The following is a 20,741-nucleotide window of genomic DNA, read 5'->3' on the forward strand; positions in this document are numbered from 1 at the left end:
TTAAGTTTTCAAGTTAAGATTTCTGGGTCTTGACTCTGTAAATGATTAAATTAATCTCAGCACTATTAATATTTCAGAAAATAAATATATCTGTATAAAATAGACAACCACTATACCCAAAAGTCAAAACAAAGGGTTCTATAGTTTTTTACATCATTTTCCCACCTCATTCATTTGTTAAAGACAAGGTGCTATCAGACATATATTCATTTAAGGTGACTTATTATTAAAATTAGGTAGAAATAAATAGGCAAACAACCATAAAACTTAAGACATGCCTTGTTATTAAACAAAAACATTAACATGCTGTCACTTGCTCTGCTGATTATCACACTAAAGCAATCACATCAGCAGTCTACCTGTAAAAATTTCTTCTTCATTTCATCAAAGATATTTTGTCTGCATCTCCAAAACACATCCTATGGTATATAAGAACAAAATAAATTACAAATCATTTCTTTAAAATAAAGAGATAAGACAGTGAAATGAGAACAATTAACCTAAAGGCATTTTTGCAACAAAATATGTGTGAATTAAAGTATTTTATAACATCTAAGATTTTATATATAAATTATACTTGTAATTTTAATCTTAAGCCTCAATTATTCTTGAAAGTTACTGAAAGCCTATGTTATGGTGATAAATATAATAGTAACATGGAAAACAACCACATTTTAACAGAGTGGTAGCTTCAGAACTGTGTATAAATCAAATGTTCTAAGTCACATACTTTCCTAGTTTTATTGAGATATAATTAATGCATAACTCTGTAATAGTTTGACGGTGTACAACATAATGATTTGATAAAAGTATATATTCCAAAATGATTAATTACTACAATAAGTTAACACCTATCATCTGACAATAGTTACAATTTTGTGTTGAGAACTTTTAAGTCCTGTTATCTTAACAATTTTCCACTATACAATACAGTATTGTTAACTACAGTCATCACACTGTATATTACATTCAGAACTTATAAGTAGAAGTCTATACCAGTTATCTATAGGATAACCTATAATCAAGACATAATCTCTTGAAAAATCTCGGTTTAACATTCTACACTTTTTCTGTATAAATTTTGTTTTTCTCCACCTTCTTTAATTAATAAAAGGAAACCAAGGTGCTTTTTATCATGCAGAGGCTTCCCTGGTAGCTCAATCGGTAAAGAGTCTGCCTGAAGTGCAGGAGACCTGGGTTCGATCCCTGGGTTGGGAAGATCCCCCTGGAGAAAGAAATGGCAAACCACTCCAGCATCCTTGCTTGGAAAATCCCATGGACAGAGGAGCATGGTAGGCTGCAGTCCATGGGATCACAAAGAGTCGGGCATTCACAATAGCTTAGATACTATTCTACATCAATTAAAAATCTTTACAGTTTTCTTTTACAATAGAAATATGTTTCTACTATAATGGTAGTACATATTTTTTGACAAGCAAGTCTAAAATAACTCTTATAGCACTTATTAACAATTTGATATATATCCTATTAGATCCTCTCCATTCTATGAATATTAAAAACTATTAACCAAAAGAATCATTCTGAACACCACCATTTAAATTCTGTTCCTTTCCCCTCAACACTCACTTATCTTTCTGGGCCAAAACACTGAGTTTGAAAACTGCAGTGTTCCATTATACAGTCCAATCAAAATTTATTTAACTATTCTGTTAATGGACATTCAGACACTTTCAAATTTCCACTATAGCTTTGCTTATTTGTACAGTTTTCCCTGAAGAATACTGCCTAAAGAAAGAATTGGTATATCAAAGTTTACATATTCATTTTTATGATTTTTATGAATTTTTATGATTTTTTGATACCTGGCACCAATAGGTTGACTATTTCTTCCACAAATAAGAATTAAACTACAACTATCTGTCAAACACTGTTTTAGGCGCTGAGAAAATAGCGGTGAATAAAAGCCCTTGCCTTCAAGGAGTGGAGTGGACACTGCACAAGGGAATTCAGCAATAAACAAGTCTAAGGCATCAGGTCGGAGAAGGCAATGGCACCCCACTCCAGTACTCTTGCCTGGAAAATCCCATGGACGGAGGAGCCTGGTAGGCTGCGGTCCATGGGGTTGCTAAGAGTCAGACACGACCGAGTGACTTCACTTTCATGCATTGGAGAAGGAAACGGCAACCCACTCCAGTATTCTTGCTTGGAGAATCCCAGGGAAGGTGGAGCCTGATGGGCTGCTGTCTATGGGGTCGCACAGAGTCGGACACGACTAAAGCGACTTAGCAGCATCAGCAAAGCATCAGGTAACCACTAGCCTCAGACTCTTTCCATTTCTGTACACTGTACTGTATGTGTCATGCTCTTCCTTTAGATATCCTTACCTTCTTTTCACAAATTATCATTGTAGTGGCTTTACACTTGATCTTAGCCAAAAGGCCAGGAAATGATGTGTGGTGGTTTAAACAAGTGTCCACAAATTCTCTGACATGCCTCCCAGCAAGATTAGGAGTCTAATTCCAGTTCCTTTTAATATGGGCTAGCCGGTGTGACTTTCTATGATACATAACATTACTTTCAAGATTGGGTTAGAAAAGGCAATAAAGCTTCTTCCTGGCTTTCCCTCAGATGCTCATCCTTGGAATTTGGCCACTATGCTGTGTAGGAGCCAAGCAGCCATATGAGAAGGTCATGTGTAGAAGTTCTAACCACAATCCAACTGAGATGCCATCTGGCAACTAGCATCAAGCACCATACATGTGAGGAAGCATTCAGATGATTCCAACCCCCAGACTTTCAGATGCCCCTACTGACGCCAAGCAGAGCAGAACAAGCTGTCCCTGTCCAGGTTTGCCCAAGTTGCACATTCATGAGCAAAAGTCATTGAGTGTGTGGATATGCAAAAGATAATCAAAAGAGCCAATTTCTCAAACTCTCTTCTCACCATTCAATTTAAAATTGCAATCCTCTTCACCTCCCTTTCTCGCTTCAGGTTTCTCCACAGCACTTTAGCCACCTGATATATCTGTTTATGTTATTATTTATTGTTAACTCCAAAAAACTTCCACTATGAGCCGAAATAAAATAGCAGATTGGATTTACCTTCTCCACTTTAAACAACTAAAAAGAAGAGATGAAATATATAAAACAATAGTTTAAAAATATTAAGTAACAGATAACACAGGATAGTGATCCCTGTGGAAAGAGAAACAAACACTGTAAGCTACCTTGGCAGAAGAACCCAGCTAGAGTTCAGCAATCTCCCTGAGCTGAAAAGAAGAGGCTAGAAATTCAAGTGGGTCAATTCAGCTAGAATTGACACAGCAGAATATTGAAGAGAGGAAAGATGTGCAAATAGCATGCTCCAGAGGTATGTAATGGCCCTCCCTGAGTATTCAGTTGAGTACTCATCAACATATACATGTGAAGAAACTACCTAGGCAAGGGAAAGAACCAAGGAAAGAATCCCTGAGCTCACTTCAGTTCCCACCAGCCAGAGTGAAAAGAAAATCATAATACATAGGCATCAGATAAGAGCAGACAGAAGAGTATTGTCTCAGCAGTAGAACCAAATTAGGCCTTATCTAAAGGTTATTCTGGGGGGCTTCCTTCGTGGCTCAGGGGTAAAGAATCTGTCTGCCAATGCAGGAGACACAGGTTCAATCCCTAGTCCAGGAAGATCCCACATGCTGCAGAGCAACTAAGGCTGTGTGCCACAACTACGGAGCTTGTGTTCTAGATCCTGGGAACCGCAACTACTGAGCCCACGTGTCCTAGAGTCTGTGCTCCACAACAAGAATGGGAAGCGCACAAACTGTGATGAAGAGTAGCCCCTGCTTGCCACAACTAGAGAAAAGCCAGAGCAGCAACAAAGTACCAGCACAGCCAAAAGTAAATACAAAAATAAAAATAAAATAAAGGCTATTCTGGGTCAATCTTAAAATACTAAAAAGCAAGCCTCAAAAGGCTCAAAACGTTTACAAGTAAATTCACACTGTCAGAGAACAAAGCTCAAGAATATCTATGGAAATAATATACCCAGTACTCATCAACATAAAAATCACAGTGTTTGGCATCCAATTTAAAATTAACAGGCATGCATCAAAGTAGGAAAGGATGACCCATCCCTAATGAAGTAGAAAAATCAACCCAGATATAATACAGATGATATAATTAGTAGGCAAGAATATAAAAAGTTTTAAACTATACTCTGTATTTTAAGAAGGTACAGGGAAGTATGTAAAAGGAAACAAAAGATATATTAAAGATTCAACTCAGGAGGAGACAAGATGGCAGAGAAGAGGAATTGCACTCTCGTCCTCTCATGGAAACACCAAAACCACAACTAACTGCTGAATGACCATCGACAAAAAAGACTGGAACCTACAAAAAAAAATGATATTCTACACCCAAAGACAAACAAGAAGCCACAGTGAGATGGTAAGAGGGGTGCTTTCACAATATAATTAAATCCCACACCGACCGTGTGATGACCCACAGACTGAAGGATAACTGTATTTCAGAGGTTCTCCTACAGGAGTGAGTTCTGAGCCTCCTGTCAAGCTCCTCGGCCTGGGGGTCTGGCACTGGGCACATTCCCCAGGGCATCTGGCTTTGAAGGCCAGCAGCGCCTGAGTGCAGGAGCTGCGCCGGTCTGGGGGAAACAGAGACGCCACTCTAGGACGGTGCACTCAAGATTTCACGTGCACTAGAATGGGGCAGGGCAGTGACTCCCTGGGAGCCTGCGCCACATGCGCCTGCAGATGTTAAAGGCTCTCTTGGGGAGGCGCGGGTTGACTGTGGCTCACTGTGGGAACAGAGACACTGGTGGCAGAGGCCCCAGGGAATACACATCAGTGTGAACTCTCGTGTAGGTCACCATTTTGGCACCGAGACCTGACCCCGTCCTACAGCCTGCAGTCTATATGCTGAGATCCCTCAAGCCAAACAACCAACAAGGTGGGAACATGGCACCAGTCATCAGCAACAGCTTGCCTAAAGTCTGTCCTGAATGCACAGACACCTCTAAACACACCCCCTAACACACCATGCCCACCAGAGGGACAAGAACAAGCTCCAGGAAGCTGGAGTAGCAATACTCAAATCAGACAAAATGGACCTTAAAATAAAGACTATCATGAGAGAAAAAGAAGGACACTACATAATTATCAAGGGATCAGTCTGAGAAGATGTAACAATCATAAATATCTATGCAACCAGCATAGGAACACCTCAATATATCAGGCAAGCCATAAAAGGAAAAATTGACAGTAACACAATAATAGTGGGGGGCTTTTTATATCAGTGGACAGATCATACAAACAGAAAATCAATATGGAAAAACAGGCTTTAAATGATGAATTAGATCAGATGGACTAATTGATAATTACAGAACATTCCATCTGAAAGCAGCAGAATACACATTCTTCTTAAGTGCACAAGGAACATTCTCCAGGATAGATCATATGCTGGGCCACAAAGCAAATCTTGGTACATTTAAGAAGACTGACATCATATGAAGCATCTTCTCAGACCACAACACTAATGATCAGAAATCAACTAAAAGAAAAAACCGCAGAAAAAACAGACACATGGAGGCTAAACAACATGTTACTAAGCAACTAATGGGTCACTGAAGAAATCAAAAAGGAAATAAAAAATACTTAGAGACAAATGAAAATGAAAACACAATGATCCAAAAACTCTGGAACACAGCAAATGCAGTTTTAAGAGGGATATTCATAGCAATACAATCCTACAGCAGGAAACAAGAAAAATCTCAAATCAACAACCTAATCTTATCCAAAGCAACTAGAGAAAGAACAAACAAAATCAAACACTAGTAGAAGGAAAGAAATCATAAAGATGAGAGCAAAAGTAAAAGAATTAGAGACAAAGAAAACAACAGAAAAGAGTAATGAAATCAAAACTTGGTTCTCTGAAAAGAGAAATGAAACTGATAAACCTTTAGCCAGATTCATTAAGAAAAAAATGGAGAGGGGTCAAATCAATAAAGTTAGAAATGAAAAAGGAGAAGTTACAGCTTACACCACAGAAATACAAAGGACAAGCAACTGTAAGCCTATACAACATTTTTGAAATGATCAAATATAGAAATGGAAAACAGATCAGTGATTGCCAGGAATTAAAGGGGCTGGGACTGGGAGAGGAGTGAGTGTAGTTGTAAAAGGGCATCGTGAGAGACCCTTGTGGAGATGAAAATGTGCTGCATCTTGACTGTATCAATGCCAATATCTTGAGTGTTATATTGTACTAGAGTTTACTTGGTATTACCATTAGAGGGAACTGGGTAAAGAGTACACCATGTCTCCTTTTTATTTCTCAGAACTACAGGTGAATCTACAATTAACTCTAAATTGAAAGCTTAATTTAAAGATAATACACCTGCCTATTCTACCACTCTTCTACCTCTCTTTTCCTAGATACTAAAAGAGGATGGCCTGTTTTATACCTTGGAGTGTAACAGGGGTGTTACTCCTGAGAACGTGTAGCCACAGACTGGCCCTTAGGCTGGTTACAATCCCAATTCACACTATCTGGGCAGTAAAAAATAAATAAATAAATAAAAACTTTGAAAATGGTTCTAGAATAGTAGTACTCCGAGGTAAATGGCAGAAACAGTAACAGTTTTCTTCTGGAAGAAGCTATCTGTATTCCAGAGCTCAAACAATTTCCATAAAAATTATTCCTGGGACTTCCCTATTGACCCAGTGGCTAAGACTCTGTGCTCACAATGCAGCGGGACTGGGTTCGATTCGTGGTCAGAGAACTAGATCCCACATGCCACAACCAAAGATCCCACTTGATGCGACAAGGACCAAAGATCCTGTGTGCCACGCTTAACACCCAGCACAGCCAAATAAATTAAAGAAAGAAATTTCTTAAATATTCTCATAATCACAAGACAAATGAACAGCTCCAAAAAAATTTTAAACCGCTAAATATATAATGAAAAAGGAATCATGAGGGTCAGGAAGGAATAAAACACAGCAATAACGTATGAAAAAATGTTCAATATTGAAACTATCAGCAACAGGGGCTTCCCTGGTGGCTCAGTGGTAAAGAATCCACCTGCCAATGCAGGAGACAGGGGTTCTATCCCTGGTCTGGGAGGATCCCACATGCCACAGAGCGACTAAGCCCGAGTGCCACAACTACTGAGCCTGTGCTCTAGAGTCCAGGAGTCACAACCACTGAGCCCACATGACGCCACTACTGAAGCCCGTGCACCCTAGAGCCCAAGAGAAACTACTGCAATGAGAAGCCCACACACCGCAACCAGAGAGTAACCCTTGCTCACCACAACCAGAGAAAAGCCCGTGTGGCAACGAAGACCCGGCATAGCCAAAAAATAAAATAAAAAGAAAGTTCGAAACTTCATAATTTCAACATTATAAAACATTATAAAAAGAAACACATATAACATGTTTCAAGAAATAACAAAGACCTTTGAGTTCATGAGTAGACGTTGGCAATTAGCAGACTTTTCTTAAAATTTATTTTTAACTGGAGGATAATTATTTTATAATGTTGTGTTCATTTCTGCCATACAACAAAGTAAATCAGTCATAAGTATACATATGTCCCCTCCCTCTGGAACCTCCCTCCCATGCCCCACCCCATCCCACCCCTCTAGATGTCACAGAGTACTGGGTTGAGCTCCCTGCGTTACATAGCTAACTTCCCATTCGCTCTCTATTTTACATGTGGTAATGTGTATGTTTCAATGCTACTCTCTCAATCTGTCCTGCCTTCTCCTTTCCCTGCTATGTCCTAAGTCTGTTCTCTATGTCTGCATCTCTATTCCTGACCTGCAAATAGGTTCACCATTTTTCTAGACTCCATAGATACGTGTTAATATACGATATTTGCTTTTCTCTTTCTGATTTACTTCACTCTGTATAAAAAGACTCCAGATTTATCCACCTCATGAGAACGGACTCAAATTTGTTCCTCTTTACAGCTCTTTATAAATGGAGCAATACTCCATCTTTATACATATACCACAACTTCCTTTATTCCTCTACTGGGCATATACCCAGAGAAAACCATAATTGAAAAAGACACATGTACCCTGAGGTTCACTGCAGCACTATTTACAATAGCCAGGACATGGAAGCAATGTAGATCTCCACCAACAGATGAATGGATAATTAGCAGACTTATAAAAGCACCAAACAGAATTTCTAGAAAAAAGATCTGTCACAGCAAGACTGCAAACAAAAGATCTAATATTTGTATAATCCAAGTCCTGTAAGCAAAGAAGAAAGAGGGTGAGCCTAAAAAAGCATTCGGAGAAGTAATGGCTGAAATCATCCCAAATTTGCAAAAGACAGGGAGTTCCCTGTGGTCCAACAGTTAGGATTCTGGATCTTTCATTTTCTGAGCCTGGATTCAGTCCCTGGTTGGGAGAAGGAACTCAGCCCATGGATTGCACAGTATGGCCAAAAAAAAAAAAAAAATGCAAAATGCAAAAGACATAAAACTACACAATCAAGAAGCTGAGTGAATCCCAAAGAGGATAAACCCAAAGAAAATGACAGAAAGACACATCTTAATCAAGCTCCTTGAAAACTGAAGACAAAGAGGAAGATTTTGAAAGTAGTGAGAGAGAAACACCATCTATGAGGCCAAAACAATCAAATGTAGCATGTTTCTCACCAGAAATTACAGAGACACAATATTTTCTAAGTGCTGAAAGAAAAGGACTGCCAGTTTAGAATTCTGTTTCCAGCAAAAATACCCTTCAGGAATGACAGGAAAACCAAAACATTTCAGATGAAGGAAAACTAAGGGATATGTTGTTGAGAGATCTACCCTAGAAGAACTGCTAAAGGAAGTTCTCTGAACAGAAATGATTAGAATATTAAGAACTCATTTTGTATTTAAAATAAAATATGAATACCATATTCTATGATAACATATGTGCTACTTTATATAAGTAATTAGAGTATTACCTTGATTACATGCTTACATGCTCAGTCGCTTCAGTCATGTCTGACTCTGTGCAACCCTAAGGAGCCTGCCAGGCTCCTCTGTCTGTGGGATTCTCCAGGCAAGATACTGGAGTAGGTTGCCATGCCCATGCCCGCCTCCAAGGGCTGTTCCTGACCCAGGGATCAAACCTGAGTCTCTATGTCTCCTGCACTGGCAGGTGATTTCTTTACCACTAGTGCCGCCAACACACAGGCGAAACTCTAAACTACACTAATGATTTAAAACTGACTCAATGTGGCGGTTCGGAGAAGGCAATGGCACCCCACTCCAGTACTCTCGCCTGGAAAATCCCATGGACGGAGGAGCCTGGTGGGCTGCCGTCTATGGGGTTGCACAGAGACAGACACGACTGACGCGACTCAGCAGCAGCAGCAGCAGCAATGTGGTGGTTGGCTTGTTTCCATAAAAAGCTAGACATCATGAATGTCAAGTCTCCTGTCATCCCACTGTCTGTGCTGCAAAATCAAATTTAACTTACATCATTTCGGTTCACAAGAAGTTTTTCAAAAATGTGACCTTCTATGAGTGCTAAAACTGCCTACTGATCTGGTAATTTCACTTCTGCATATATAACCAAAAGAACTGAAAGCAAGGACTCAGATATTTGCACACCCATGTTCATAGCAGCATTATTCACTAAGGCCAAAAGGTAGAAACAACCCAAGAGCCCCGTCGGTGGATGAGCGGAAACAAATCCAATATATACAAACAGAGGAATAATATTAAGCTTTAAAAAATGTATGACATATCCTACAAAATGGACAAACCATGAGGAAATTATGCTAACAGGAATAACTCTGTCATAAAAGGACAAATATAGTATGTTTCCACTTACATGAAATACCTAGAATGGTCAAATTCATTGAGAGAGAAAGCAGAAAGGTGGTTGGCAGAGACTGAGAAGGGGAAGCAGGTAGGGGAATGGAAGTTATTGTTAAATGAGCACAGTTTTGCAAGATGACAAGATTTCTGTGGATGGATGATGGTAAGTAGCAAATGACGTTAATGTACTTAATATCCCTGAATTGTACACTTAAAAATGTGATGGGAAATTTTATGTTATATATATTTTACCACAACTTTTTAAAATATAAAAATTAAAAGAGAACTTATGACTAAAATTTGTGGAAGCAGCAAAAACTGTCTGCAAATTGGGTTTCCAATGATTCTGTATTACAGACACATAATATGCATGAAATATATTATGGATATATGTAAATATATATATGAACACAAAATTAATTCCTATTTTTTTCTTTTAAACAAAAAAAATTATTTTTGCCTATTGATTAAGGATTTACAAATAATTTGAGTGTATATATACATACATGTAGGGCTTCCCTGGTGGCTCAGTGGTAAATCCTCCTGCAATGCAGGAGATGTGGGTTTGATCCCTAGATGGGAGATCTTCTAGAGAATGAAATGACAACTAATTCCAGACAGAGGAGACTGGCAGGCTACACTCCATAGGATCACAAAAGAGATGGACATGACTTGGTGACTAACAAAGATATTTAGGTTGGTGAAAAAGTAACTGTGGTTTTGGACCGTCAATTTAAATTATAACTAGGTTCAAACACATCTTCATTAATCGAAATAGGAATCATTACAATCAACAAATTTTGCTATCAAGAAATAAGTTTGTTTATTCCTGTAGCATTAAAAACCTGTGCTTTGGGATTTGACAAACTCTTAGAAAGCATTTTCTGCCTCTTGCTGGTTGTGGAAGCATTTTCCCTGCAAAAAGTTGTCAAGATACTTGAAAAAACGGCAGTTGGTTGGTGAGAGGTCAGGTGAATCCAGCGGATGAGGCAAAACCTCACAGCCCAGTCCGCTCAACGCTTGAAGCACTGGTTGTGTGGCACGCAGTCAGGATTGGGCCCATCCTGTTGGCAAATGCCAGCTGCAGGCGCTGGCAGCTTTTGGTGCATCTCAGAGATTTGCTGACCATACTTCTTGGACGTAATGGTTTCACCAGGATTCAGAAAACTGTCATAGATCAGATGGGCAGCAGACCACCAAACAGGGACCATGACCCTTTTTTTGGTGCAAGTTTGGCTTTGGGAAGTGCTCTGGAGCTTCTCAGTCCAAACACTGAGCTGGTCACCACTGGCTGTTGTATAAAATCCACTTTTTGTTGCACTTCACAATCCAATCAAGAAAATGTTCATTGCTGTTGCACAGAATAAGGTGACAACTTAAACAGCGATTTTTTAAATTTTCTGTCAGCTCATGAGGTCAGCTCACTTATCAAGTTTTTTCACCTTTCCAATTTGCTTCAAATACCTAACGAACATGCTGAGTTCTTCAGCAACTTCTCATGTATATACAGGTATTCTGAAATTTTTAATAGCTATCATTTAAATATACCACATTTCCTATTCTAAGTCCTTCAGGGAATTCTCTAAACAAAATATATTCATTCAGGAAAATAACTTCATAATACATTATAGCTGATGCTTTTGGAAGCACAGCGTGCTCTTAAAACTTCTAAGTAAATTTTTAAAAGTTTAATTGATTTTATAAACTCCGAAAAGTTTCCGAACTGATTAAAAAAAATTTCTTTACTGCAAAGACTTTTGACTATTTAAAAGGAAGTTTGATAATATATTTAATTTGACAGTTAAGAAGCAATCAATCAGATGATTCATCACACACAACATGGAACTATAATACATATTTAAAGATGGATGGACCTTTGGACATCAGATCAAGCTCTTTACTTTATAGATGTACAAGAAATTCAGAAACCTTAAGTGACATGCCTAAGGTCCCATACGAACACAGATCTCTTAAGAAATACAAATTTTCTGATGACTTCATAATGTTGAAATATTTGTCATTAAAATTATAATAATAGTATTTTTCCTCTCACTTTTATCCTAAACTATTCCCACTTTTGCCATACTCATTTAATTGCTGTTATACTACTGTTAACTGGTAACCCACTAATGTTTAGGTGTCTAAACTTAGAAACTAAACAAACTACTCTCTGGAGGATGCACAGTGTGTCCTTTACTATTCCTGTTATCTTTATTTTTGATTACAGCTACGTTTTCTTCTGTGAGTAGGCTGTTTTGATAAGCAGTGACTCAGCTTGTGATACAACTGACTTGTTTACAAGTCTTGAAATGTTCCACTGCATTATTACTAAATCAAAGCAGCTTGTTTATATTATCTGTAATCATGCCTTTTATTTAGAAGCATGGATAATAAATTTTATAATACTCTGAACATGAAATTGTCAACCAAAAAAAAAAGTTATTTAATACTATTTAAAGACTTTATTTCCTATTGGACTAGTCTACAGTGCAGAGTAATGTGGTGCAGATGCTAGTCTAGAACCCTTAAGTCAAGGTGGCTACTTTCCTTTCACTGTGTAATCCTATGCAAGTCACTTATTCTGACTTGCAGGGTCCACAAAGAGTTTTACTAAAAATCAAAAGACAGAATATGTTGAAAATGCTCTATAATTATAATAATAAAATATATCATAAAATCATACAAAATATATTATCCTAGAACTATCAGTTACCATCCTTATAACAGACTTACTATATAATTCTCAACAACAAAAATACTTATGATTTATATTATTTACAATTTCAGAAGATCTTTTTTGAGTAATAGAAATTTCATCAGACAGGGAAAATCTCCAAAGATCTTTTGTTTTCTGATCGCACAGCCTTCTTATAAAGTTTAAAAACCTACTACTGAAAAAGCAGAAAAAAAACCCTACTACTGAAAAGTTTATGTTGATTTATAATTTAGAGACAAATCCCTCATTCCCTTCTCCAGTGGATCTTCCCAACCCAGGGATTGAACCTGGGTCTCCTGCATTGCAAGTAGATTTCTCTGTTTGTGCCAGCAGGGAAGTCCATAATTTAGAGACAAATCCCTCGTTTCAGAGATGAAGAAAAAAGAAGAAAAAAAGACCCAGAAAGGATAAGCAATTAATAAGGCAAAGTCAAACCAATGAATTCTCTGATTTCCAAACTGTTATCCTCTCTACCAATCAGCTAACATATGAACCTCTTTAAGGAGTCTATCAAAATTACAGTCATACTTTTAATACAATGACTAGTTTTCTCTACGTAAATTACCAACTCTCTTAAGAATAAGTACTCTAAAAAGAGTAAAAACTCCTCTCTCTCCTAGCAGTACTAGCAAAACTTTAAATATGTAATATTGAATTAAAACATGAATTTAAAAAAAAATCAGAATTAGTAAAAAACCTCAAGCACAAGAAAAGATACTCTACATCATTAGTCATTATAGAAATGCAAATTCCAACCAGAGAGATATCACTACACACTAACTAGAATGGTTAAAAAATTAAACTGAAAAATACTGACACTGCCAAGTACCAACCTGGAGGCAGAGCAATTAGAACGTGCATACATTGCTGAATGGAATGCAAAATGGCACAGCCATTTCAGAAAAGAATCTGGGAGTTTCTTATGAAGTTAAACATACACTTACCATAGAAGACATTTGTCTACCAAAAGAAAAGCTGTACACAAATATTTGTAGCAGCTTATTCAGAATCACCCCAAACTGGAAATAACCCAAATGTCCATCAGTTAATAAATGGATAAACAATTGTGGCACTGGACAATGAAAAGGAAGCCTGCTGACACAAGCGATTAACATAGATAAACCTCATAGCTTTATGCTAGGAAGAAGTCAGACCCCAAATGCTACATACTACTTGAATTCCAGTCACATAAGGAAAGGTAAAACACGAGGGCACGAGACACATCAGCGGCTGCAAGGCCTGGAGGTGGCAGGCACATGGGCTGATTGCAAGAGGCACGAGAAAACTTTTTTTAAGGTGATGGAGATGTTTCATATCTTGATTGTAATGGTGATTATACAACTGTGTAAGCTTGTCAAAATTCATAAAACTGTATATCCTTTTAAAGGGGCAAATTTTACTGTACATAAATTATACATCAATAAACCTGACTTTTTAAAAAATGTCTCATTCTAGCTCTTCCACTACCTGAGACATTAAGTTATGGACCTTTTATAACCTTCATGTTTCCTTCCCTAAAAATGAAGGATCTGTAATACCTAACTACTACCTCCCTTCCAGTGTTAAATCCTATTCTGAGTTGTAGAAGAATTTTCTGCATCAATGTCTATTTTTCTTAGAATTCTTATCACATTTGGGTTATGCTAATGGTAAATAATGTAATAGTAAACAAATATTTCAAGATGTGAATTTAGAATGTCAAAATTAAAGCAAAGCTATTTCTTAAGAGATTTCACTGTTATGTATCTAATTTTTCACCTATTTCCTTTCATTATCACAAAGTGCTATGAACAAAGTAATAAATTACACAACTTTGTGTAAACTTAAAGGCACAAAATTAAAATACCTAAACATCTAAAAGGGCAGACATTTTTAGCTATAAAATAGAAGAAATGTACATGAATTCATAGAGTTTTTGTATATTTACAAAAGCCATATATATCTTTTATCAGATAAGTTATACAAAAATTCTACTTTCTAATGCAACCTGGAATTGGGTTGTAATCAAGAGCTCCTTCTGGTAAAATTTTATTTGGAGGATTGGGGAAACCCTTCGGAAGATTTAATTAATTCCCTAATTAAAAACATTTCTTGTTAGTGTTTTTAGTTGCTGCTGCGGCAGCTGCTACCAGTCAACAGTCTAGTATCAGTACCACTTCTAGCCTTCTAAAGCTGCTGAAAAAAAGCTAGGTAAATAGGCAGTTCTCTATACTATGGCTCCTAGAGCTTCCCTGGTGGCTCAGACAGTAAAGAGTGTGCCTGCAATGCAGGAAACCCGAGTTCGATCCCTGGACAGGGAAGATCCCCTGGAGAAGGAAATGGCAACCACTCCAGTATTCTTGCCTGGAAAATCCCATGGATGGAGTTACCTGTTGGGCTACAGTCTTTGGGGTCACAAGGAGCTGGACACGAATGAGCGACTTTCACATACATATATACCAAGACAAATGCCTGTAAAGCACTCAAGAAAACAACCGGCTACAAACATAGCTCACAAGAACATGCCTTATACTGAAAAGGTGAAGAAACCACATTTTCATAAGCATCATACAGTGGCTGTCGCTGAAAATCGGAAGGACACATAACTTCTCACTTGCAAACTTCCCTTCCAGCATCAAGTGTGAGAAAATGTTCAGGACTTCAAACCAGATCTACACTACCAAAGTGCAGATACCTTCACATTTCTGGAGGCAAATGAGACCTATCTAGTTAGCCTATTTGAAAATGCCTACCTGTGTGTTATCCGTATCGAATATATCTACTATGCCAAAGGATATGCTGCCAGCATGACTCATGTGTGGAGAATGCACTTACGATGCATTACAAAGGCAAACACTTTATTCTTAAAAAACAACCAACCAAAAAAAAGTACCTAGTTATATGACTGCAAATGAGGGGGAAAAAAACCACCAGGTGAGAGAATAGGTATTAGAGCAAATTCCACTTTGCCCTGTTTTCATTTGTGTGTAAATGTTTAATATTAATGCAGGGACAAAGAACATTCATGCAAGTAAACAATGTTCCAACGAACCAGTTTCAATGAATTTGCTTATAACAATCATAAACAAATCTGTTAACTTTTTCTGCCAAAAAAAAAAAATTCCTGCCCACTCATGTCTACACAATAAAAACCTAAATTCCTTTATGCACACAAAGCCTTTAGAATTTTAAGACACAATCTGCCAGAACTATCTTCTCTCATTCACCCCAGGCACGCCATGCATTTACCCCAAACTTTCTGTCACTTTTAAAATGCATTATAGACTTTTGTGTTGGAAATGTTATTTTTCCTAACTAAAAGCTCTTATCTTCTCCTTACTTGGCAGTCATCTTTTGCAACCCAATTTAAGTGTTCTCACAGAACCCTCTAAGTAAAGCTGGGCTCCCTCCCTTAGGGTCCCACTTTATTTCCCCATTATGCATTTGTCTCTTTACAAATTTTTGTTTCCCAAACTAGACTAAACTAGACTAGCATCTAGAACTAGGTCAGATTTCTTATTCATCTTTGATTCTCTGATCCATGGCAGCTACTAACTCGGTGCTTAACTGAATGAATTCAACAGTATTAGGAGCTACAGAAATCTACAGTAAGAAAAATTAAAGTATATTTATGATGAAATAAAAACAGGTAATATCCTTTGAAACAAGAAAGATACTTATAGTCAAACTACAATGCTTTGGTTGCACTAGAAAATTTCACTTAGGTAATAAACGAAGGGCATGGTTTTCCCAAAGTTAAACCAAAGCTGCTAGACTCGCTGCACACCAGTGTCCCCAACCTGTGGGCGCCAGGAATTGGCTTCATGGTAGACAATTTCTCCACAAAGGGAGGGAGGGGTGCATGGGGGAGACTTCGTGTTTCACCTGGCACTCCCTGCCTGCTATGTGGCCCAGCTCCTAACAGGCCGCAGACTGGTGTCTGTTCCTGGCCTGGGGTTTGTAGGGACCCCTGCTGTATAGAAAGATTTAAGTCCAGATCTTTTTTCTTAACTATGTCACTTACCCATGAATTTTTCTCTACTGGAAAGCCACTGTATTTCTGCTAATAGGTGAACAACTCTGCAAGTCTTACAGCAATTACACAGCATCAAATCTAAAGCACAGTCATGCTGTTGTGTAGCTAACAAAGGTTTGGTTTTGTTATGGTTTGTTATGTAGTCAAAGGTATGGTTTTCTCATGGATGTGAGAGTTGGACTATAAAGAAAGCTGAGCGCCGAAGACCTGATGCTTTTGAACTGTGGTGTTGGAGAAGACTCTTGAGAGTCCCTTGGACTGCAAGGAGATCCAACCAGTCCAACCTAAAGGAAATCAGTCCTGAATATTCACTGGAAGGACTGATGCTGATGCTGAAACTCCCAATACTTTGGCCACCGGATGCAAAGAACTGACTCATCTGAAAACACTCTGATGCTGGGAAAGATTGAAGGTGGGAAGAGGAGGGGACAACAGAGGATGAGATGGTTGGATGGCATCACCAACTCAATGGACATGAGTTTGAGTAAACTCCAGTAGTTGGTGACGGACAGAGAGGCCTGGAGTGCTGCAGTCCATGGGGTCTCAAAGAGTCAGACACAACTGAGTAACTGAACTGAACTAAGTCAGTAAGTTGTGTCTCAGACTTCTGCGACCTCATAGACTGTGGCCCCGCCAGGCTCCTCTGGCTACGGGAATTCTCAGGCAAGAATAGTGGAAAGTGAAAGTGAACTTGCTCAGTCGTGTCCAACTCTTTGCAAACCCCTGGACTGTAGCCTACCAGGCTTCTCCGTCCATGGGATTCTACAGGTGAGAATACTGGAGTGGGTTACTATTTCCTTCTCCAGCGGATCTTCCCGACTCAGGGATCAAACCTGGGTCTCCCACATTATAGGCAGATGCTTTAACCTCTGAGCCACCAGGGAAGCCCTGGAGTGGTAGCCATTTCCTTCTCCAGGAGATCTTTCTGACTCAGGGATACAAGCTATGTGTCCTGCTTGGTAGGCAAAATCTTTACTACTGAGCCACCTGGGAAGCCCACAATCAGTAATACAACTAACCAAAAAGACAAGTTAATTGGTTCTTCTATTCATGTCAACTGGTTATACTCCAGAGTTTTCGAAAGTCAGAGTTATCAAACACATTAAGTTCTCCCAGAAACAAACATTCTTAACATGGATCCTGCTTTAAAACAACATTTCACACTGAATCTTATAAACAAATAACCTGTTAATCTAGTAAGTTATTTCAACAAATATCTATATATTCTAAATCAATTTTTCTTAGGATCTTATTAGACTAAAAAGTTTCATTTAAAAGCTGTACTTTGTTACATGTTTCAATTATTAAAAAGCAGTAAAAACAGGTCTTACTTGATAATATAAAAAAAACCTATCAAATCTAACAATCATTTAGGATTTATGCTGACAGGTCATATCAGATCCATGACTTCAAACAACTAAGCATATTTAATAACTAAGACATGACTTAATTTTTATTTAATCGATACATATTCATGTATAGCATATTATGCTGGCCCCTAAACCAATACAGGATGAAGGTAATAACAATAATGAAGGTAGTAACATTTATGGTAACAGATAACACTTATAAGAATGCTTATTAAGTAAAAGACACTCTATATGTATTAACTCATTCAATTTTCCCAAAAGCCCAAGGAGGCAGTTACTAGTATCCGCATTTAACTTAGGTACTGGGAAGTTAAATAACTTGCCCAAGGTCACAAAACTGGTACTTGAACCCAGGCACTCTTTCTGTTGTGTCTTGACTTTGAATTAACTTATAATAAAGAGGTGTAATTTTTTAAATGTCAAAAGCTACAGCATTATGGCATTTCAGGGTTAGAAAAATGGTATTAGATTGGAAGAGGAAAATCAGGAAAGGTTTCTTATACTAGTAAGAAAGGCTAGATTTTGCTGTTTAGGTAGCATTTTAACAGCTTGCTTTTAAAAAGCATAAAAAATTCGAGACAGTTGCATGGCATGGCCATAAAACATTTTTTTTTTTAATTTTAAAAATAAAATTTAAACATATTGGGAATTAGCTGGCAGCCAGTGGTTAGGACTCAGCACTTTCACTGACAGGGCCTAGTTTTGATCCCTGGTAGGAGAAGGCAATGGCACCCCACTCCAGTACTCTTGCCTGGAAAATCTCATGGACGGAGGAGCCTGGTAGGCTACAGTCCATGGGGTCGCTAAGAGTTGGACACGACTGAGCGATTTCACTTTCACTTTTCACTTTCATGCACTGGAGAAGGAAATGGCAACCCACTCCAGTGTTCTTGCCTGGAGAATCCCAGGGACAGCGGAGCCTGGTGGGGTGCTGTCTATGGGATCGCACAGAGTCGGACACTACTGAAGCGACTTAGCAGTAGCAGCAGCAGGGGAACTAAGATTCTGCAAGCAGCATGATATAGCCAAAACAACGACTAACAAACAAGAAACAGACAAATTCAAGACACAGATCTCAGTAAGTTTCATACAAAGAGTAATCTCCATACAAAGAGTAATCTCTCAATACTCTCAACAGTAGGTTTCAGTGGCAATCTTATATCAATGAAAATGTTCATATCCATGGCTACTTTTTTTTTAAGTCTTCATTGAATCTATTACTATATTGCTTCTGTTTTACGTTTTGTTTTTTTGGCCATGAGGCATCTGGGATCTCACCTCCCCAACTGGGGATCGAACCAGCATTCCCTACGTTAATGGGAAGGCAAAGTATTTACCACTGGGCCACAAAGGAATTCCCTCTATGTCTACTTTATGTATGCTTGGTTCAGTTTAGTTTCATTAAACAAAAGAGTAGTGCAATTACTATTGTTTCCAAACCTGAGACAAAGTAAACAGAAGTATGCAGTAGAGAGGAGACATCTGTTTACTTACACTACAACTATATCCATCCCTTCTTCCATTATACTAACAGAAAACCAGGCTCAGGAAAAATATACATTAAGAATCTTGATCTAAAAGACCACATCGTTTTTGCCAATCATCTGCCATCACTGCTAGTCACAATCATTTTGCCAAAGACTTTAAAAAAATTTTTGTCAATGTTGATTTTTATTTATTTGGCTGTGCCGGGTCTTACTTGCTGCATGTAGAGATCTAGCTCCCTGACCAGGGATTGAACCTGGGTCTCCTGTATTGGGAACTCGGAGTCTTAGCCACTGGACCACCAAGAGAAGTCCTGCTAAGATTTTTTTTTTTTAAACAACAGAGAAGGTTCGTAGAAAATTAGATTGTAAGCAGCAATACCTGGATAGAACACTTTAAATCTGTGCAATAAGCCTCCTAAAAGAACATGCCTCTGCATATCATGACACCTATTACACTATCATAACTAAGTAAGATCCTCAATACCAATGAATTGGTTTTTAAAGTAGATGTCTTCTGGAACCTTAATTTACAATAGGTATTTGAAAATAAATTTAATGCTATGTTTTTCACAACTTCCTATTTTCAACCCCATCTTTTTTTTCAATTTGGGCTAGTGGTGATGGTACACAAGTCACCTGGAAACACATTGTGCTTCTCCCCTTTGTTTTGGCAAAAAATTACAATACCTGGTACTAAGAAACAAAACATTTATGTGACTAATTCAGAGAAAGGAAAATTAAAGAGAGGCAACAATCCTAACAATGTACTCAAGAAAGTACTTAAATAGTAGTTTTCATGTAAAAATCAAAGTTCACCCATTTAAAACTCCCTAAAAACCAGATGTTAAAAAAATACTTCGTGTTATTCACTCAGGGCAAGTGACACATGACAGCACATAGCACATCAGAGAACAGTCACTAATGTAGCTGAAATGAGGCTAAAACAAAATTGGCTTGGGATAGGAGACAACAAAAACATTAAGAATTTCTGGTTAAAGAGGACAGATTGAATGAAAGCATTTAGCTCTAAAGCTTCCCAAAATATCTCTGAAACAAGAATAAAGAAAATTTTTAAAGAGCATAAATCCATAGGAAACCAAAAACACGATTTTAGAAGCTGGAAAGCAGAACAGGTGGTAATGACTCTTACACCAGAGAAGGTTGAAACCTGTATTAGTCTAGACGAAAAACAAAGACACCTGGTTTACAGCACATACCACATTTACATTTACAGCAAAAGACCTCTCAACTCTTTGGAGAAGTGCTTCATCCTAGTGTTGAGGCAGCGCAAATAGAAGATGGGCCGAAGCATTACGTGGTGCCACAAAGTGAAGATGTGCTCAAAAAGCAAG

General features: G+C 38.1%; 1 protein-coding gene across 6 annotated transcripts in view; it reads right to left on the bottom strand.

Annotated features, from left to right (window-relative positions):
- Positions 1–20,741, bottom strand: part of USP47 (ubiquitin specific peptidase 47) — a 104,333-nt gene that overhangs the window by 73,551 nt on the left and 10,041 nt on the right. For 3 of the 6 annotated variants that reach the window (XM_061440786.1, XM_061440783.1, XM_061440782.1), the window contains exon 2: positions 360–419. The exons of the other annotated variants lie outside the window; for them this stretch is intronic. In XM_061440786.1, the coding sequence (XP_061296770.1) occupies positions 360–419 (60 nt within the window). The remainder of the gene's footprint in view (positions 1–359; positions 420–20,741) is intronic. 6 annotated transcript variants of the gene reach the window in all.

This window comes from Bos javanicus, chromosome 15, assembly GCF_032452875.1.
Source record: "Bos javanicus breed banteng chromosome 15, ARS-OSU_banteng_1.0, whole genome shotgun sequence".
Taxonomy (NCBI): Eukaryota; Metazoa; Chordata; class Mammalia; order Artiodactyla; family Bovidae; genus Bos; species Bos javanicus.